The 20,117-nt window shown below is 39.4% G+C and overlaps 1 protein-coding gene across 3 annotated transcripts in view; it reads right to left on the bottom strand.

Moving 5' to 3' along the window:
* SHTN1 (shootin 1) overlaps positions 1-20,117 on the bottom strand; it is a 122,976-nt gene that overhangs the window by 6,489 nt on the left and 96,370 nt on the right. For 2 of the 3 annotated variants that reach the window (XM_006142206.3, XM_006142208.3), the window contains 2 exons: positions 16,173-16,293; positions 10,661-10,853 (listed from right to left, as the gene is read on the bottom strand). The exons of the other annotated variant lie outside the window; for it this stretch is intronic. In XM_006142206.3, coding sequence (XP_006142268.1) covers positions 10,661-10,853; positions 16,173-16,293 — 314 coding nt within the window. The remainder of the gene's footprint in view (positions 1-10,660; positions 10,854-16,172; positions 16,294-20,117) is intronic. 3 annotated transcript variants of the gene reach the window in all.

Raw genomic sequence — 20,117 nt, 5'->3', positions numbered from 1 at the left:
GGTTCTTTTTTGGAAAGCAGCTACTGTTCCCAAACTGCAGGAGAGCCAGGATGAGGTGCTTGGGTTGGCGGGGCCACTTGCAGGTAAAACGAAAGACCTGCCTCCAAACCATACTGGTACCAGAAGAATCAGAACAATTGCAAATGGTTATGCTAAAGCTGAACTTTCTAAAGGGACTCAGTGCTTTCTCAGACTGTGTTACAAGAGATGAAAGTGCAGCATTCTAATTTTTAAAAAGCACATCATTGTTTGCATTCAATGAAATTCCTTTCAAAATCAACTTTCCTCGTTCCAATTATATTCAACAACATTCTAGCTAACAGTTCGGCTGCAATTCAAATTAACTAATGCCCCAAAGAGCCCTAATCGAAGTGGTTCTGAGCTCAATGGAATACAATCAAAGCTCATGAAATGAAGGGGGAAATGCTTATTTCATGCAAATTCTGCATATCACTCAGGCTTAATTTTACTGATAATATAAAGGTGGGACATTTTGAACATTACAGTGAATGAAACTTTTAAGCGGTGAGAGTTATTTTATAAAATGCTACCTCTGAAAAGCTGATTGCCAAACAGTATAAAAACGGCTTAAGGCATAAATGCCAAGTTCATTTCTATTTCACTTCTGAGGTAACTATCTTTCAAATCGCAACAGCTGGACTATTTAACACAATCTGGTGAATCAAAGTATAGTTCTTCTCTGGTCTCTCAGTGGGACGTCTGCATTAGTCGGTGGCAGCCGTCCAACAAATGACGCCCAGCCGGACGGTCTGAACTCTGTTTCATTTACAATAAAAATGGATAACACTGCAATCATATTTACCACCATCGAGGACAGAAAACGGAAAGATTTAAATTTGTCTTTATAAAGTAGTTTCCTGGGAAAACTCCAAGGAGGAAGTCGGCTTTTTCTTTTCCCTAGTGTAAAAATAAGAAGTCTTACTTTTCTTCCCCTGAGCTACCACAGCAGTAAACAGTAAAGACGTTACAGCAGCAGTTTCATTGTTTCTTTCAGAAGCCCTGCTTTATAGGGGCTCTTACTATACTTGTCCAAAACTCTATGGAATGAAGTTTCAAATGTAAGGTGAAACTTTCAATCAATGACTAGCAAGTCTAATACTTGTAAATATAATGAGGTTCAATTTCTTTGGTTCTGTGTACCTTTTTTTTTTTTCTTTTTTCTTTTTTGAGAGATTTTTCGTTATAGGACACAATTGTTTATTGAAAAGAGAAAGAGACAGTGAGAGGAAAAGTGAGAAATCATCCCCTGGGGGCATGGCCACATCACAGTCGCTTCTCCTCCGTTCTCCTCCTGGGATCTTGGGCATGCATGCACATGTACCCAGAGTGACTTTCAAGTCCTGGACTTGAACCATGGTCAGCCACGTGGAAGTTGAGCACCTTAACCCTATGCCACCTGCTGGCCACTCTGTGTATATTCTTAAATCTCTTTTAGCTCAAAGAATATGTTAGTTTGCCAATTTGGATCTGCTTGTACTAAAGGAAAAATAGATTTAATCTCTGATTATTAAAAAACAGCACTGTTAAACAGCAGAATACCACACGGGTATGTGGAAAGCTGTTCCCACCTGCAGAGGCTGATTTGCCTTCACGATGAGGAAGATGTCCTTTCCAGCACAGGTAATGATGGCTAGCTGGAATCTCCATGTCCTCTCTCACCACTGTTTTCTTTGGCTGAGTAACTGCAGCCCAGGTACCCAGCACGCAGCTTACAGCCCTTACCCCATAGCACGCTACCAGCCTTGGCCAGAGTTTTGATCCTCTAGGGTAGGCCCGGCTGCGAACATTTACAGATACCAAAGTACACTGGCACCAAGATGTTCAGGAAACCAAGCAGTTCCTGCCAGCAAAAGTAACAAACACAACTGATTTTAGCTAAGCCAAAGATTCAGAAATTTGTGTGATATTGTCCTTAGGCTACATTTTTTTTAGCTGCTTGTAATGATGCACTTCAAGTCACCGTGGAAAATTCATTCAGATCCCAGCTATTATAAGCCGAGTGTTATTTATAAGAAATAGTTTTAAAGAGTTAATGAAGTGTTCCACGATATTCACTATATGTAACATTGGCCCCTTCAAAAGCTCTCATGCACAGAATGTTCGTACTTTCATTTTAGGCTTTGGGGATAATAGTTTTAAAATTATTTTCAAGTATTTCAATTTGCTGTATTATGTATTTTAAAATTCTTTTGAGATATGTCACAAAGAATTCAGTTTACTACTTTTCATAAAACTATATGATAAAGCATGTCAGAAGAAATGTGTTTATCTGGTTTTAGAAGTTAGGTCAGTTGATCCTGGTATCTGAAATTTCATTTAAGTTGTAGTCAGCTACTACTATTTGCATAAGTTAAAAAAAAAAAAAACTTCGGTATTCCACTATACTCAACTACAAGGAAACAAATCCTGCAGAGAATATTTTAAAATGATTAAAAAAAAAAAAAAAAACGCAAGGACTAACAACAATTCAGTTCTTTAGGCAGAAACGATAGTTTATACCAAGTCTGCTAAAATCATAGGTGCTTGCAACTGGAAGCAAACATTAGAAGGCAATTAGTTCTTTGAGAGAATCAAGAATTACTCAGCAGCATTTTAACAGTAATTTTGAGATTTACTCAGCAGCGTTTTAGCAGTCATTTTTACACTCAGCGTAGTGCATCCTCAACAATTCCTCTGGAAGAAGTTGCTGTCTGTATAGCAACTTAGAACACGTGTCCGACAACACGGACAGGCTGATTCTGCGGGCAGGCTGCGGGTAACTCCTGGGGGAGAGGGGAAAAGACTAAGGGAGGGGATCTCAACTTCCAGAACATCCAGTTGTTCTGCTAATTTTGTTGTTAAAACTTAATTGTCCATGCACAGGCGCACACGGAGAACCTTTGTGGCGGTGCTTTGCTGAACAGAGCCGTTTCCTGCAGTGTCAGTACACAATTTAGCAGTCCTAAGATTACAGCTGAGAGCAGAGCAAATCCTTTAATTGTATAAGAGCATCAGATTAAGCAAAAACGTCCATGCAATTCACTCTGCTAAGCTAGTAGTCTCTTCTCAGAAATAAATGTTTACTAAGTAAGTAGAGGAAAAAGGTGCCCTCCTTTCCTCCTCCCCCACCCTGGCATAATCTAACACACACGCACACAAAAAAGAAATGGGGTGAGGAAATGGTGGGGGTTGGAATAGCAGAAAGAAAACCCGCCCCTTTCTAGCCCAAGGACTGAAAGAATTTGCCTACTCTCCATCTGAACGAGTGCTGACCCCAGCCTTTCTTGAGAAATGGTTTATAGGACCAACCAAATGAATTTCCAGCTCAGATCAATGTTGGAGAGAATAATACAGTACCCGTTTTTCCTAAAAGTAAGTTAAGAATCTCAATTTCTGTTGGCTAACGTATTTCAAAACCTCAGATTCTTTAGCTCCAATTAAAAAAAAAAAAAAAAGCAGAACTTTTCAATTTCATTTTTCTATATTAGTTTAACACTGGACATAATGAGTAAAATGGAAGAGACGAGTTAGAGGTCAAACAATGACCAAATCAATCTTCCTTTTCATTTAAAACCTGAAAGGCAATTAGATATTTTTTTCTTTCATGGTAATGTCTGACTGATCATATCAACTAAGAGAAATGCAAAACTCATCTTTTATCACCACCCTTTGGTATTCAGTTAATGGCCCAAACGAGATGAACCCTTGAAAAATAAATCTGTGTGGGGCCAAAAGTCACATGTATTTAGAGACATCACGGAGTCAGAAATTAAATGCAAATCAAAATAAAAATGGTTTCATTGGAAATGGACATTTTTCTATTGAAATTGAAGTCCTATAATTGCTACATAGGTTCTTGTTTCTTTAATTCTTCTAGGACAGAATGTGACCTGTTTTGACCCCCCAAACAAAAAAAAAAAGGCAAGCTAACTGCATGTCTAATGGTTAAAAAGGGAATTTAAAAGAGCTTGGTAAAGCTTGCAGGGTTTTTTTGGTGGGGCTGGATCGGGGGTTGAAGAGAGGCATGATGATTTTGAGATACATTAAAAGGAAAAGTGTCTCGCACTTGCGTAATATGGGACCTTTGAGGATAACTAAGTGAAGAGGACAGAGCTAGGAAATCACACCACTAAAATGGAATCTGAGTTTCCTTTCATTGAAAAATGGATTCTCTCTTGAAGCAAGGTTTTATAGAAGTAACTAGACACAATGAAAGATCGTCTCTGAGGTGGACTACCTTGCCCAGTTGTAGCTGTTAGGAGAATATTCACCTTCCTAAAATGAATAGAAAAAGTGAATACAGATAAGATAAGCAGGGCCACTTCCAGATGAGGCTGTTTCAGAAATGAAAAGCAAGATGGCAAAAACACAAGATACTCTTGGTCTCTGCCTAACTCTGAGAGACATCCTTCAAGATCTGCTTACCTCTTGTTACTTAGGCTCATTTGTCCTGCCTCTCATTGGAAGAGAGGCCCCAAAATATCATGGCGACAAACAATTAAGCACAAATGCAAAAAAGTTAATTAGTGGGGACAGCAGGTAGCATGGTAGTTAAGGTGCTGGATTCCCACACGTGGCCAAACTTGGTTTGAGCCCTGGACTCGGTGGCTTGAAAATCATGCCCAAGTTATGTGTGTGTGTGCCCCAAACTGATGACTAATTCTGAAAATTGAATCCACTTTGCAAAGCCAAAGTCATTTAGAAACATGTTGAACATATATGATCTACACCATTTTTTAAAAATAAAAAATAAGGACTGACATTAATTCACTTATAGGACCAGTAAGTAGAGTGACTCTTAAGTAGTTTGTATTCTTTACCCATTTTCTCTATTCAGAAAATAAGCAAACAGAAAAGAATGCCCAATTTATCTCTTCTGTTATCATGTATCTCTAACCTGAATAGTTCTAGAAGCCTTTGGGGCAATAACGAGAGGGCTAAAATGAGTATAGTGATACTTAAGAGTACTACTCTGGGGACAGCAGTTGGTGTACTAGCTATGTCACTAGACTCCCATGTAGTAGACCGCGGTTCGAGTTCCAGACCTGGTGGCTTAAACTCATGCTGGGTGCGTGTGCGTGCATGCCCAAGATCCCTAGAGGAGAATGGAGGAGAAGGGATTGCAGCGTGGCCATCCCCCTTGGGGGGGTGATTTCTCGTTTTCTGTCTCTCTGTCTCTGTCTCTCTCTTTCTGGCAAGCGCATGCGCCCTATAGCAAGAATCTCTCCACCAAAAAAAAAAGAGTATTACTCTGAAAGGTAACAGTCATTTTAATTCGGACTTACAGATTCTGATCATGTATTTTTAAAATGAATTATTTTACATTTCTGGGGTTTTGTATACTGTAAATTTACAGTGAGAGACATACCATAGGTAGAAAATATGTACTTACCTCTTATTCTATCCTAACTTAACATCTTCATCAAGTGACTACATTTATGAGGAATTATTGGGGTCCTATGGCTGAGAACAACTGGTAGAGTGCCTGACCTATTGTACTTGCCTCAAGTTTAAGTTAGAAGAAACAGAAAGAAAGCAAAATCCAGAAAGGTTCAATGCTTACTCAAGGTAAGTTATTGACCTGGCACAGTCAATAACTCAAATGTCTGGTGTCTTAGCTTTCTACTCTACCTTGGGTCTTGACTTTCTAATATCCCAGCATTATCATTTTAACATAAGATAGGGAAGGGATCTTTTGAAATACTATTCATATACTATCTCATTTACATCTCGAGCCTATAAAATTGGTGTGGCAAGCCTCAATTTATGCATGAGGAAACTGAGTCACAGATTAAATCACTGGCCCAAGGTTACAAAGAAAATGAATAGCAGATCTAAGATCTGAACCCTATTTACTCTGTCTGAATGTAGAGCTCAAGTCCTGGGTGCTGTTCGCCCTCTGGCCTATGTCTGGTCTGGTTACTCAAGGAGTTGCTATATTTTAACATTATGAGATTAATCGAGATCAACAGAAAAAGAGCCTGAAAGCAAAACTCAGGTTTACCCCCTTTCATTTGCTTAGCCAGCTCTCTACCCCTCATAGCATAAAGGGAGATTATGAGTATAATTTCTTTCTGAATTATAACTAGTCAGAATGAATGAAATTCAAATTTGCTGTGGGATTTGCAACTAGACAGTATATACTTATTAGAAATAATTAACAGGACACAAACACTTTTCAAGCTATTATTAAACTAGAAACAGGATAAATTAGACTTCTCGAAACCCTGATTATCTTTTCCTTTTCTTTTTCTCAAGAAAGAAAAAAAAAAATCCCTGCTTTGCTTATGCTGGTGACAAGAACATTAATTTTAATCAGTCCTTATAATTAAGTATTAAAAGCGTCCCTTGCTTTCTCATAGATCCCTAGGGAATAAATGACTGTATCTCTGACTTTACAATTCATCAGAAAGAGTTACTCTATTTGGAATACACACATAGGTTGATTTTAGGAATTTATTAAAAGAAAAATATTTCCAGGAATAGAAATATGATTTCATTTTCTGCTTGAGTGAGGATACTATGCAGAAAACATCTCTGTTTCTACCTGAACGTTTAAAATCTTTCTTAGTAGATTAGCGATTCTTCCTGTGCATCGGAAGCCAATCCAGTTAGCCTGGGCTGACCATGCCTTCACAATGGGGTACTCTGCTGTTTCGCTGCCTTTATCGCAAGTAGATGTGACACAGGTGAGGAAGATAGACAAGCTGAACATAAAAGACTCCTGGACATGATACACATGTTTTAGGCAGATGGGATGGTGGGGGCAGTAATGAAATACATCACGCGGGAAGGCGGCCCACGTGGGAAGGTTCCAGGTTCCCACTGAGACCTCCCTGAATACACCTGGCCTGCAAGTGCCCATGATTCGGGGCTGGGTGAGGCTGAGGGTGGAACGCAGTGTCAAGACCCTGCGGGAAGGGCTTTCTTTCTCTCTCACTCGTAGAAGTGTATGAATACACTTTTAAAAAATGTTTTAAAAAACAACTAATCCCACTAAACAAGAAAAACCTCTAATATCTGGCCTGTGAGTACACACTACTATTGAGTAACGGGAGAATGGAGTTTAGCTGGGTATTCTAATTGATATTCTGCTGTTTTATTGATACTAAAAATGTACTTATTCGTTCATTTATTCAAGTACTTACTGAAAGTCCACCATGTGACAAGAATTTTTTTTTTTTCCCAGTATCTGAGATACACCAGCAAACAAAGCAGATAGAAAACATTCCTACCCTCATGGAACATACATTCCAGTAGGGGGAGAGAGAAAACGAACAATCAATAACATAAGTTATACTGTATGTTAGGTGGTGGTAACTGCTAGGGAAAAAACGGACTAGGGTATAGGAGAATCAGAGTTTAGGAAGAAATGGGTCATAATCATATAATTTGTAAGAATTATTTCATCTTATTCCTTATTATTATTACTTTTTAAATTGATCAGAGAGACAGAAAGAAAGAGGGAAAGTGAGAAAGCAAGTCGCCAGGACTCGAACCGCAGTTGGCCATGTGGAAGTCCAGCACCTTAACCACCACGCCACCTGCTGTCACCTGGGTTATAATTTAAAATAAGGTTGTCAAGGTACCCCTTGCTGAGATGATGACATTTAAGCAAAGAACTGATATAAGTTAAGGAATAAGCCATGCAGCTATCAGAAAAAGAGAACGCAGGTTGAGCATCCCTATTTTGAAAATGCGAAATTCAAAACTTTTGGAGTCCCAACATGTATCGAGAACCCTAGTGGAGAATTCTGCACCTAACTGCATGTGACTGGTTGCAGTCAAAACACTGCAACACACATGGGCCAGCAGATGGCATGGTGGTTAAGGAACTGAATCTCACATGGTTGATTCTTTGGTTTGAGTCCCAAACCCAGTGGCTTAAAGAACATGCCAGGCACCTGGGCCTGTGTGCCCAAAATCCTGAGAGAAGAATGGAGAAGAAGAGACTGCAGCATGGTCATCCCCACCAGGGGATGATTCTCACCTTCCGTCTCTCTCTCTTTCTCTGTCTCTCTGGTAAGCGCATATACCCTAAGGCAAAAATCTGAAACACACACACAAAAAAGTTGCAAAGCAAAAGTATTGTGTAAAATTACCTTTGGATTATGGGTATAAGGTGTACACGAAACATAAACAAATTTCGTGTATAGATCTGAGTCCGATCCCCATAAGATCTCATTAAGCATATGCAAATATTAAAAAAAAAATTCAAAATCTAAAACACTTCCCCTCCCCAGCATTCCGAATAAAGGATATTCTACCTGTACGAGTCAGAGTCAGCGGGGACAACAAAAGCAAAGGGCCTAGGGTAGAAGGGGAATGGCCAAAGAGACCAAAGTGGAGGGAGACAGGGAGGGAGGGGAGGGAGGTAGCGGCTGGGGGGGGGGGGGGGGGGGGGCAAGAACGTACATATTAAGGGTAACTGTGACTGCCATCCACTTGACCTTGATTCCTGTCAAGAGCCAATAGAGCTGTTTGCCTGAAACATCACAGTGGTGTCACCACAGATCAAAATAAAGGCGCAACGACTACAATGCGAAGACCATTAAAAAGCAAAGGAAACATTTCACTTTTTCAGTGCTGACCTGACTTCAAAACGCTTTGACGATTCTAGTCTATGAGGAAGGATGCTGCAGATAGTATAACAGAGCCAACTTTTAGATTAGTCAAAGCTGGCCTCAAAATAACCCTTCTGTTTCTGGCAGCTAGGTTGGTTTCAGGGACCTTGATAAACAACATGAGTTTTTACTTCTAAAGTGTGTATGTCACTATAGGAAGTTAAACGTCTTTGAGTAATCCAACAGCTAGGTTTCAACAGAAATGAATGGGGTGTGTCTCTGGGAAGTGAATATGCTCAGATTCATTTGGATGGTCTAATTGTACTTAAGAAACAGATTTGTTATAAAGGCGCTCGTATTTGTTAAATGACTGGCAACATGAAAATACATGGTGTTAGTTATTTTAGCTAAAGAATGTCGAGATCTGAATAATCACGCATTAGGTTACAAAGTTTAAAAGTTAATACAGCAACACACGGTATTTGTATTAGTGCTTTAAGGAGATAAATTAAATTGAAATGTGTCTCTTAAGCAGTCATTGAACAAGCGAGATGAGAAATAAATTGAGCTGCACATTGCCCTTTACGGCATCTAACAACTGCGTCTGTCAACACATGGATCCTTTTCACTGTCAATTCAACACACATTCTGCAGACCTTGGGCCTGCAATTATTTCATTTCCTTTCTTGGAAATGTAATTTCCACTTACTTTTGGAGAATAAAAGGCGGACAAAAGGAGGAAGGAGTTGCAGTATTTTCTGATTAAGATTATCTGTGTAAGATGGTAAAGGGAAAAAAAAAATCTATACACACACAGTGAAGCGTTTCTCAGAAACTAACTTGTCTCAACCAAATTGCTTTTGTGCCTGGATATTGGTTCAAATGTACCAGATTGTTGATGTCAAATTAAGTGTTAAACAAATTTAATAGGAACGATGAAGAATGAATATAGATCATCTTTCTGTTAGCACAGTTCAAATGACTCTAGTCAAAAGAAAGGAAACGCATGACTACGGGAGAAAATGTGCTTTTAAACACAATGAAATTAGATAAAACTGTAAATCGGCAAAGCAGGCCATTCATTCCCAAAGAGAAAAAAAGTTCACAGTACCAAGGAGAGAAACACAAGAGACGAAGATAATACCAGTTGGCAAAAATAGAACCAAGTCGTATTTCAACTTCATTTGTCCAGGTTTCGCCTTTTAAGCTCAGACGGCTAAAGCTACAAAAGGGGGTTCTTCCTCTCTCAGTAGAACAGGAAACCAGAGGCTTAATTAGCCGTGATTACAATATTTGGCTGATCTGATTCTTCTCACCTCTTCCTTTTCTTTCAGTGACAGACTCTCTGACATCCCGGCAAGAGAACTAAAGCGAAACCGTAGACTAATTTCACAAAGAGCTTGGCATTGTTATGAAACAAATTGAGCCTTCACTAGATCTGTCTGAAACACAGTCAAGAGCAGGATTAACTCTGACCATCAAAGGGCCACTCTGAAACGAGTCTATAGAAATAACTCTTTACATAGTATGTTTGCAATCTCAGGACGGAGCAATACGAAGGCGCGGAGGACCGGAAATAAGACTGTACAAACGTACCCATCGAAGAGCCTCGAAAAGATCTAGTTATCTTCTTCAGCCTCTCATGAACCATTAAGAGGGATGGATCGAAGCATTTAATCTTAAAAGACTGACCGTCTTGTGATGCGTGATAGGTATCATCGAGGTTGATTCTTTGTATAGAAAACCCTGGTTACCAAACCAGTTGAGGGAAAGAATGCTTTTTATACATGGTATTTGCTTCGGATATGAATGAGACCTCAATACTAGGCACCTAGACTCAAAAGTCAGCTCATCAAATGAAAGAAGAGTATTTATTGGCTAGCCAAATCAAAATCTCTTGGAAGAGAAACAAACCAAAAAAAAAAAACAAAACACACACACACACACACACACACAGAGTATTTATTGGCTAGCCAAATCAAAATCTCTCGGAAGAGAAACAAACAAAAAACAAAACAAAACAAAACACACACACACACAAGTTAGTCATTATAGATTCTTCTACACACTACTTAGTAAAGAGCATCATTACTTACTGAAATGTAACCTTGGAACTTGTGCATCCTTCCAATTTACGGGGCCCTTCACCTGCCTCAGGTGTTGGGGGGGACGGGCTGTTGAATTCTGCCTCCAGAGTTTTCTTGTTCAAGGCTGTTTTTGTTACACTGGATACAGAACCCAACACTGGCATGGATTTGGACTCTGAGGTGGCTAATATCCCGGTTGGACCTTAAAACCAAACACATACCTCAAGTTTAATCATTCTGTGTACTGCTTACAGATAGGGTGCTGAAAAACAGATTAGCTGAAAATCCCTCAAGAAGTGAAAAGGCCAAGTTTGTTAGCAATTTCAAGAGCATGCTGAAAAATGTTCCTACTGGAAATCTACTCTGCTTTGGGAGAACTACCACTTTTTAATGCACCAGGACCATGCTGAGAAATTGTGTACAGACCTTTAAAAAGTCACAAAATCTGAGGCCATAGTCCCCTCACTGACCAGGGTCCTTAGTAACTGTGAACTGTGAAAACACTTTTCTTCTCGCAGAGTATGGCTTGCTGACAGCCCTCCCTGAAACATTTTGCCTCTCAAGAGTTAATTCTTCCCAAAACTCAGCTCTGCATTTTAAATAGAAAATGGAATGATGTCAAAAGGCTCTTTTAAAAAGGCTCATGAAGCCTTCTTGAGCATTAAACAGCTTTTATGAACATTTTCATTTTAATGTGAATGAGAAGTAAGTGGATTTATTTCCTGTTAAAATACAGACATAGGATTATAAAAAATTAAGTGGCAAAGAGTTTGGCTGTTTACCTTTTGGACTTTTCTGCTCTTTGGGATAGGATTTTAAAACTAAAATAGGACTCATTACTGAAATTATTGAATCTAAAAAATCTGAGCATTGAAACTAATTCCCATGATAACCATTTTTGCTCTCTTTAAGTAGGAAGATTCTATATCAGCAGTTTTTCTCAGAGTAAAATTCTGGAATTTCTTTTGGAACTTTGGAAGAAATGAATTAAAAATGAAAAGATTCATGAAATAAGTCACAAATATGCAAATCAGACAATAATTTCTAAAACCGAGGCTAGAGAACAACCTAGAAAGGTGCCGCTAAGAGGAGAATAAAATTCGGGAATCTCTTTAAGAAATGCCATTCATCTTTGGGACCAGCAGTTAGCGTAAAGGCTATGTCGCTGGACTCCCATGTAGTTGACCATGGTTTGAGTCCCAGACCTGGTGGCTTAAACTCATGCCGGGCGCGTGTGTGTGCGTGCCCAAGATCCCGAGAGGAGAATGGAGAAGGGATTGCAGCGTGGCCAACCCCCCTAGGGGGGGGTGATTTCTTGCTTTCTGTCTCTCTGTCTCTCTCTTGTCTTTCTGGTGAGTGCACATGCCCTATAGCAAAAACCTCTCTCTCAAAAAAAAAAAAAAAAAAAAAAGAAAGAAAAGAAAAGAAAAGGAAAGGAAAGGAAAGGAAAAGAAAAAGAAATGTCAGTCATCCGGCCAGATGGAAGGTACAAGTGAATATAATCTAAAATGCTAGCTAATCTCTGTTCATCAGTAAAAGCTCTGGAATTTTATTCTTACATTTTGAATGTGTCTGATGTACTACAACAGGATAACACATCAACTATAAAAATGAAGGTCTGGGGGCCAGTTAAGGGCATTGGACATCCACATGGCTGACTGTGGCTGGAGTCCTGAACCTAGAAGCTTGCTTTATTCTCACTCTCTCTCTCTCTGATCCTCTCTGGTCAAATTAAATAAATAAATTTAAATAAAAGTAATAACAAAAAAAGGTCTAGTTTGAAAAACTCAAAAGGGACTGGAAAATTGTCTAGTCATTCCACTGGACACCTCTTTTAGCCTTACTCAATATGGGAGACAAAAAACCCTACTGGTCGACCAAAAGCTCCAGCCCACAAAGCATTAGTGTCTGTTTTCCTTATTTATTCATCTGTACCATCTGGGCAGACCGGTTTGTGACATTATTGGATATTCTGGATTAAAAGGTCTTTCCTCCAGCTTAAATCTCATGCGACATGAGGAAGTGGGAGTAAAGAAAGGTAGAAAGATCAAAAAAGTAAGTTCTGAAAATATAAATAAATATGAAGTGAAATTCGAGATGTTTCTGGGTGACTCTGTTCTGCATTGGCTGATTGCTGACTACATCATCAGATGGCTGTAATCAATGTTCTTGTAGGAAAGCAAGATCTGTTTCTCAATACACCAATGCCTCAGGCTTGTTCTAAGACAGAAGTCAGTTTAAAGAGAGGGAGAGGGGAGAGCTGACCCAGAGCTCTTACTTTTTTTAAAATATACAAAAAAGAAAGAAAAACGTCCAGTGTTTCAGATTATCCTTACTGCAACCTGATTAAGCCCCCTCACTGCCTTCCAAGAGGGGCTTGCTGCTCTTTGCAATGTCAGTTTGGTAGGCCACAAGGCTGGATAAAACAAGGGAATGGGGCCAGCAGGTGGCATGGTGATTAAGGGGCTGGCCTCACACGTGGCTGACTGTGTTTCAAGTCCTGGACCTGGTGGCTTGCTTTCTCATTCTCTCTCACTCGCTGTCTCTCTCTGGTGAGTTCATGTTCCTTGTAGCAAATTTAAAAATAATGAGAAATTTAAAAACAGTTAAATCTCTAAGAAAAATTCGAAGGAACAGGCTCCATCCCTGGCCCTTTGCGGATACCCACTAAACTAGGACCCGAGTTTTGCAGACCTCAGGCTGCCTCTGTGATGCTTCCTTTCTCCCCGTGTCCTCACATTTACTTTCCCATAAGCCTTTGTGTTCAGAAGAAAACCATCTCAGAGATTTGAGTGCACCTGAGGTGCAAATCTATTGAACTCATCTCTATAATTTGGCTCCCACTGAGCAGCTAGGCTGCTGCTCCAGCGTCTTCCTGTTTCTTCCACCTGGAATTTTCACTTTGTTACTCTGTGACCTTTATCTAAGATTCATGCAGAAAATGTCTCTTCCAGTTTGAAGCTAGGAAAACATTTGTACCACTTAAAAATGGTATGATTTCTCTTTTAGATGAGAAGCGTTTCTAAGTTTGTTTCCTCTTTTACTTCTGACGTGGCTATCAGGAAGCTCAAAGAAAATGTCTGCTCAGTTTCAAGTCCCTTCCTCAGTATGTGGTTCCTCTTCACCTTGCACTAATAGTTCTTATTTCCTTATCCATTTATTAATTTTTCTATTGGATATATATCTTTCATTCTAATGTCCCTCGAATAATACACTTAATACTGCATACTGGTACAATATAATAAATAAAATGAAATAGTCTCATCACAATATAAAAATCTGTTCCTCTCTCCATTCTTTGAGTTATTCAAGCTTCCATACTGACTAAAATGAAAATATTCCCTCATTTTTTCCATTGAAAACTCTGAAATAGTAGTGCTACATGTTTGACCAAATTCATGTGTGAAGTAAAGAGTTTCTGGAAGGGGTCTGTAAATGGCGTGGGGGTTAAGGCACCTGGGCTCCCACATGGCTGACCATGGTTCGAGTCCTGGAATTGGCAGCTTGCTCTCTCGCTTTCCTTTTCTCTCTGTTTCTCTGCAGTCAATTTTAAAAAAATAAAATTAAATAATGATAATGAATAAAATTAAATTTAAAAAAATCTTTAGAAGAAGTTTCTGGAAGAACAAAAAAGTGCTAAAATGGCCTCTATGAAGTCCTAAAAAAATAAGTGGTGCTTACGTAAGAACTTTGAGGGATGATGAAATGATGGAAAGGATTGAGTTAAGTCACAATGAATAATGATTCATTTGAGGCTGCATAAATGCCCGTGAACAATTCTAAGAGAAAAAAAATCTTGTGGCGCTCCTTTAATTTTCCTGAGGTATGGTTACTTGAGGGCGAAGTTGAGGGGGATGATGTTGACAACACTTGTAGGGTTTTAACAGAACTTTCAGGCCAAATTTAAAAACTGAATGGCTGAGGTGGTATTTTTTTTTTTTTTTTGAGAGGTTTTTACTATAGGGCACGTGCACTCACCAGAAAGACAGACAGAGAAGAGAGACAGAAAGCAAGAAATCACTCGCCAGGGGGGATGGCCACGCCACCATACCTTCTCCTCCATTCTCTCGGGATCTTGGGCATGCACGCACATACGCCCAGTGTGAGTTTAAGCCACCAGGTTCGGGACTCGAACTGCAGTCAGCTACATGGGAGTCCAGTGACACAGCCATTATGCCAACTGCTGGTCTTGGCTGAAGTGTTTTTAAGAAAGAAAACGAAGCTCTCATCTTTTTTATGATAAAAGTTTGAGTATTCTGTCCCTCTGGGTTCAAGGAGCCAATTTATTCAATTATCTGAGTAAACTCCCATGTGAAAACTAAAATTTGATTATCACACACATGTTTAATGTTCTCACAATTTAAAATTTGGTCAACATGAATCAATATTTTACAGATTCCAACTGCTCAATGATTTCAACTGCTATTGATTAAGCTGAGTCTAAACATTTCAGTCCTCTAACTATAGTTACTAATTCACTTTGCTTTATGGATGTTTTTCAATGCCAGCCTCCTACCTGGCCACATGGGAAAAACTGCAGATAGAATTTCACAAATTTCCACAACTACGCTGGTAATAGCAACAGAAGACATCCAAAGTTAGCATCAGACAGATTCTGAGGCCAACTCTATGCCTAATGTGACATGATACAAACTGTGAGTACAAGACTTGTTCAGATGGTACATTTCTGGTTGGGGACAGAGCTGGAATGTCTCACTCACCTGAGACTTTGGCAGAGACGGTAAGCTAAACGGACATGAAGAGGAAAGATGATTCTCCGCATTTGTAACTGAGATGTGATTACTGCCCCAGTTACCAAATATTGTGGGCCTACCCTGTGCTGACCGCGGTGTTAAGCAGTATTCTTCTACTGACTGACTTCATCTCTAGAATAATCCTAAACTTTTCATTATCTTCATTTTATAGATGAGAAAATCGAGGCACTGAGCAGTTGGGTAATCTGCCTGAGGGCAAGCAGTTGGTCAGTGGCAGAGCTAGGCTTCAAACTCAGGTGGTCTGGTTCCAGATCCTGCACTCAAGGCTCTATTGTTGCCAAACCCACCTTGAATGGCTTTATACAAAGACATCTTACATTGGGCCAGCAGGTGGCGTGGTAGTTAAGACACCATACTCCCACATGGCCAACCATAGGTTGAGTCTCAGACCTGGAGGCTTGCTTTCTCACTTTCTCTTCCTCTGTCTCTCTCTGGTGAATTCTAATAATAATACTAATAAATACAATTAAATACATTCTTTAAAAAAAAAAAAAGACATCTTGCACTAAAACAGATCTACAAATGCCTCAGAACCTACAACTAAAGAAACATACTAGTAAGTGAAAATTCAGAAGTGTTCTCAGAAGATACCATTAATACCTTTGCCTATCCAATACTTCTCACTCACATTAAAAGTAAAAAATCTTAATAATCATTTCTAAAAGATTGTTTCATGATAAAAGGGACTTAAAAGAAAAGGTTTCAGAGATGAAGAGTAGGATTGTGGAGAATTCAAACCAGCTTACTACTGCTATCTGCTTCTGTTGTCACCTTTCTGCGACGTAAAATCCTTTCTAACTCAGTTTCACTGTTTTCAGGGTCAAGGGATTTTAAGCTTCTTGAACTAGTGGATTTGTTAAGTGTCCCCTAAAGTGAAAACAAAACAAAAACAAAAAGGTTAATGTCTTAATACAACATACAAAAGAATATAAAAATCATCAAAACATTACCAGAATTTTAATGGAATTAGGAAATAAAATGAACTTTAGCTGTATATATATATATATATATATATACACACACACACATACACACAGAATTTGCTATGTATGTGTATGTGTGTGTGTTCATTTAATGTGCATATCTTCAACAACACCAAGTGTTGGACCATTAAGAAGATGCTACTGAGGATGCAAATGCAAGCTTTCGTGTCAGAAGAATGGTCCAAGGACCCCTCTTGATGCGCTAACCTCGTCAACTTCACGAGTGGGAAGATACCTGCTCATCGATGATTAAGATTCTGACGTGTGCTGATCGGGTGGAGAAGAGAACAGATATATTAAACTCACCTTAGAAGCAAAGCTTGATACGGCAGCCACAAGCTATTAAACCCCAATCTTTGTGGCACTGAAAATGTGTGGCTGATTCTTCCAAGAGAACGACCTTGGCTGTACCCCTGATGGCGGTGGTGTCTGGGCTGCCAAAGGTGGCACACAATGCTCTCTGGTGACCTCCCCCACAAAGGGCTGCACTGAGCACACCTTGACTTCAGAGTGAAAGGAGAAAGTCATCATTGTACAGCAAGGAGGGAAGGGTTGGGCACCTTCCTCCCATCTTCCTCGCAGGAGAGAGGGAAGGTATTACTCGGAGGCCAGAAGATACTGAAGGAAACAAGAGATGCTGCAGAACTGTACTCCTGCGGAGACTGATACTGGCTTTCAAGAAGACAGAGACCCATGCTGTGGCTCCCTGCCCTGGCTCCTTCAGGAAGCACGTTAGGAGGGAGGGCTGTGGTTTTCCTTCTCTCTTACTACTTAAGTGTTTGTATGAAACACAGGGTGATGTACTTCTCAATTCTATGCACAGATTTAGCACTTTAACGTTACAAGTCTTAAATGAGAAATGCCTACTATTTCTCTGAAATGGTCCTCTTCAACTCTACCACAGGCTTGGAGCTGTGGGGGAGAAATCCAGAAAAACCATCGTCTTTTGATCAGAGGAAATAAGAACCTCCAGTCTGGTATAACTTGCCAGACTTCATGCCAGAGTCAAAAGGCAGCTTTTGTCTACCCAGGCTAATAACCATGCCAGCCTTTGTAACGGGGAACAGGCTTTCCTTAATCCTGCTCTCACCCCCTGCCAATTTCCTGAAGGATTCTACACAGTCAACTGGCTAAACATGGTAACCCGTGTGTTTCTTCTTTAGCCTATAAAACAAACAAAAAACTTTCTTATAAAATCAGATGATTATGAACCTTTTGTGATATAGACTATTATGTTGTTTTGTTTAGAAAAGTTGTGTGTTTTTTAACCTAACTGCTTTACGTTATAGAAAAAGCAGCCTGGTGTGTGAAGGAGGGGGACGAGGGAGGGAAACTGACGAACAAGATGAGATTATATTATTTTGCCTAACCAAATGATGTCCAAAAACAGTTAAATAAAGGCTCATATTTTAATCAGGCATATGATACTTTTTCCCCTGTAAGTACCTCTGTTTGCTTTCTATTTATTGCAAAAATTCATAAATTAAAAGAAAAATCACATCACATGTAACACTGTGGTAGCCTACGTTATAATCATAAATGAGATGATTTGGCTTATTTATTTAACATGGCAAATTTGTCGCTAGTTGTTAAAGAGTCATGCAGTAAGGTATGAGTGACATTGACAAGGTTAAAACAAAACAACCTGACAGCCACTTCACATATATGTGAACGAATGACTGGAAAAATGATACCTGTATCATTTGTATCTGTACTTTTTTTCTTTAAGGTTACCAACTAAATCATTTCTAAACACACATTTTAAAAACGTTTATCATTATTAAAATAACTTAGAAAACTACTACATTGTTTGAGTGTCAAGAACTAATTTTCTCAATGGCTGAAGTTAATTCACAGAAAACGTGGTTTGTGTGTGTTTGTGTGTGTGCGGTGTACATATATACCTTCCAAGGATATCTTTCACACCTTCCAATGATTTTTTTTTTTTACCTTTTTTTTGGTCTGTTAAACGTTTCTTCCCTTTGCACTTACACCAACCCTCTATCACCTACCCACTCCCCAAGGATATCTTTGAATTGATGAATTTACTTTCATAACATCTTCTAACTTCTCACTTAGATGACGGCATTATTTTCCCACATTCTGGATTGTGGTAAACTACTCTCTCATCACACTGAATGCTGAAGGAATCCATTTTCCAAGCTGTAACCTTGAACCCCAAACTTCTTTCTCCATATACTAACTGATGCAATAGATTCAGCTAATACATGCATAAATATAGAGGTGATTATGGGAGGAAAAGGTCTCTGCATGACTCCCAACTGCAATGGGGAGAAGCTCGGCCTATAAAGCAAAGAGATTATTTTAGTTATCTATTTGGGTAGAACTGTATAATTTGAGAATCAGAAATTAACTCGGAAATGCTGTAATATACACAATTCTCCCTTACAGATAGGAGATTTCAAATTCAGTAAGTGTCAGGGTTTGGGCCAGGTCCCAGAAATTACTGATTGGGCTGGGTCTAGAACTTAGAGGCTCTAATTCCCAAACCAGCACTCTTTCTCTTTCAAACCACTGTGATTATTTACCAATCTTAGTTCCCACGCTAGTTAACTTTTGTTCACAATACTATCTAAACTAATTGTCATGTGACAAAATTATTCAACAAATTCTGGGTACTTTGAAAAACACTGATGATGTTTCAAAAAGACTTATAAGATAAATTTTTTTAGTTGCTTTTGATACAAAGCCAAGTGAACTTGAGAAGAGACTTTTAGATTAATTCATATAGATTTAGTCTTCAGAAAGCAAAACTGCTGCTTAAGAGTTGCTTTTGAATGACTGAGGATGATTCGGGAGGTTTCATGTCCCAAACCCCCAAACTGCTGTGTGACTATGGGCAACTGACTATATACATGGGTATGTCAAAAAGTTCATGGAAAATGGAATTAAAGTACAAGTTTATTTTGGGGCAAAAACAATTTGTAATTCATGCATAGTTTTTTTTTTCATAGTATGCATTTTCAATGAGCTTTTTGAAGACCCCAGTGTATTTTATCTACAAAATATACAGCTGTAAAAATTAAGTGGAAGTAGGTCTGGAAAAATGAGTTCAGTCAACACTGAAAATTGAAAAACTGGCTTAAAAATTTTACAACTCAAAAAACAGAATAGGGTTTTTTTCACTCCTCCAAAACAGATATGATTTCCATCTGTGTGCTAGCTTTCAGCAGTAGGCCAGCTCTCCATGTCTCACAACATGGGTCACATTCCACTTCAGTAAAAAGACCCCATGGAAAGCTTCTTCCTGGCCTCTGTTCTACAATAAACTGCTCACGGTGCCTCTTGGTGAAGGTGCGAGCTTTCTACTTAAGTACACGACTGTAAGCTTTCAGTGTTCTTTCTTACTCGTTTCTCACATGTCATGTTTGTAAGGTGAACTGTATGTTTTACGGGGCACTAACTTTGATGATTCTAATAGTCTGAACTCCGGCAAGAGAAACAAATTACGACCCATTTGTCTGAGCTAGGGACCCAAGCTGAGCTAGGGACTCCCTTTCTCTTTCTTGATGAGAATGTGTATGGGGACAGCCCAGAGCCTAGTGCTTAAGAGAACCAGATCCCGGGAACCAGCAGTTAGTAATGGCTATGTCGCTGGACTCCCACGTAGTCGACCGTGGTTCGCGTCCCGGACCCGGTGGCTAAACTCATGCCGGGGGCGGGTGGGTTCGTGCCCAAGATCCCGGG

The sequence above is a fragment of the Tupaia chinensis genome, unplaced genomic scaffold (genome assembly GCF_000334495.1).
Source record: "Tupaia chinensis unplaced genomic scaffold, TupChi_1.0 Scaffold000069_1, whole genome shotgun sequence".
Taxonomy (NCBI): domain Eukaryota; kingdom Metazoa; phylum Chordata; class Mammalia; order Scandentia; family Tupaiidae; genus Tupaia; species Tupaia belangeri.
The sequence above is the reverse complement of the archived record's forward strand: the minus strand, read 5'-3'. Positions and strand labels throughout refer to the sequence as shown.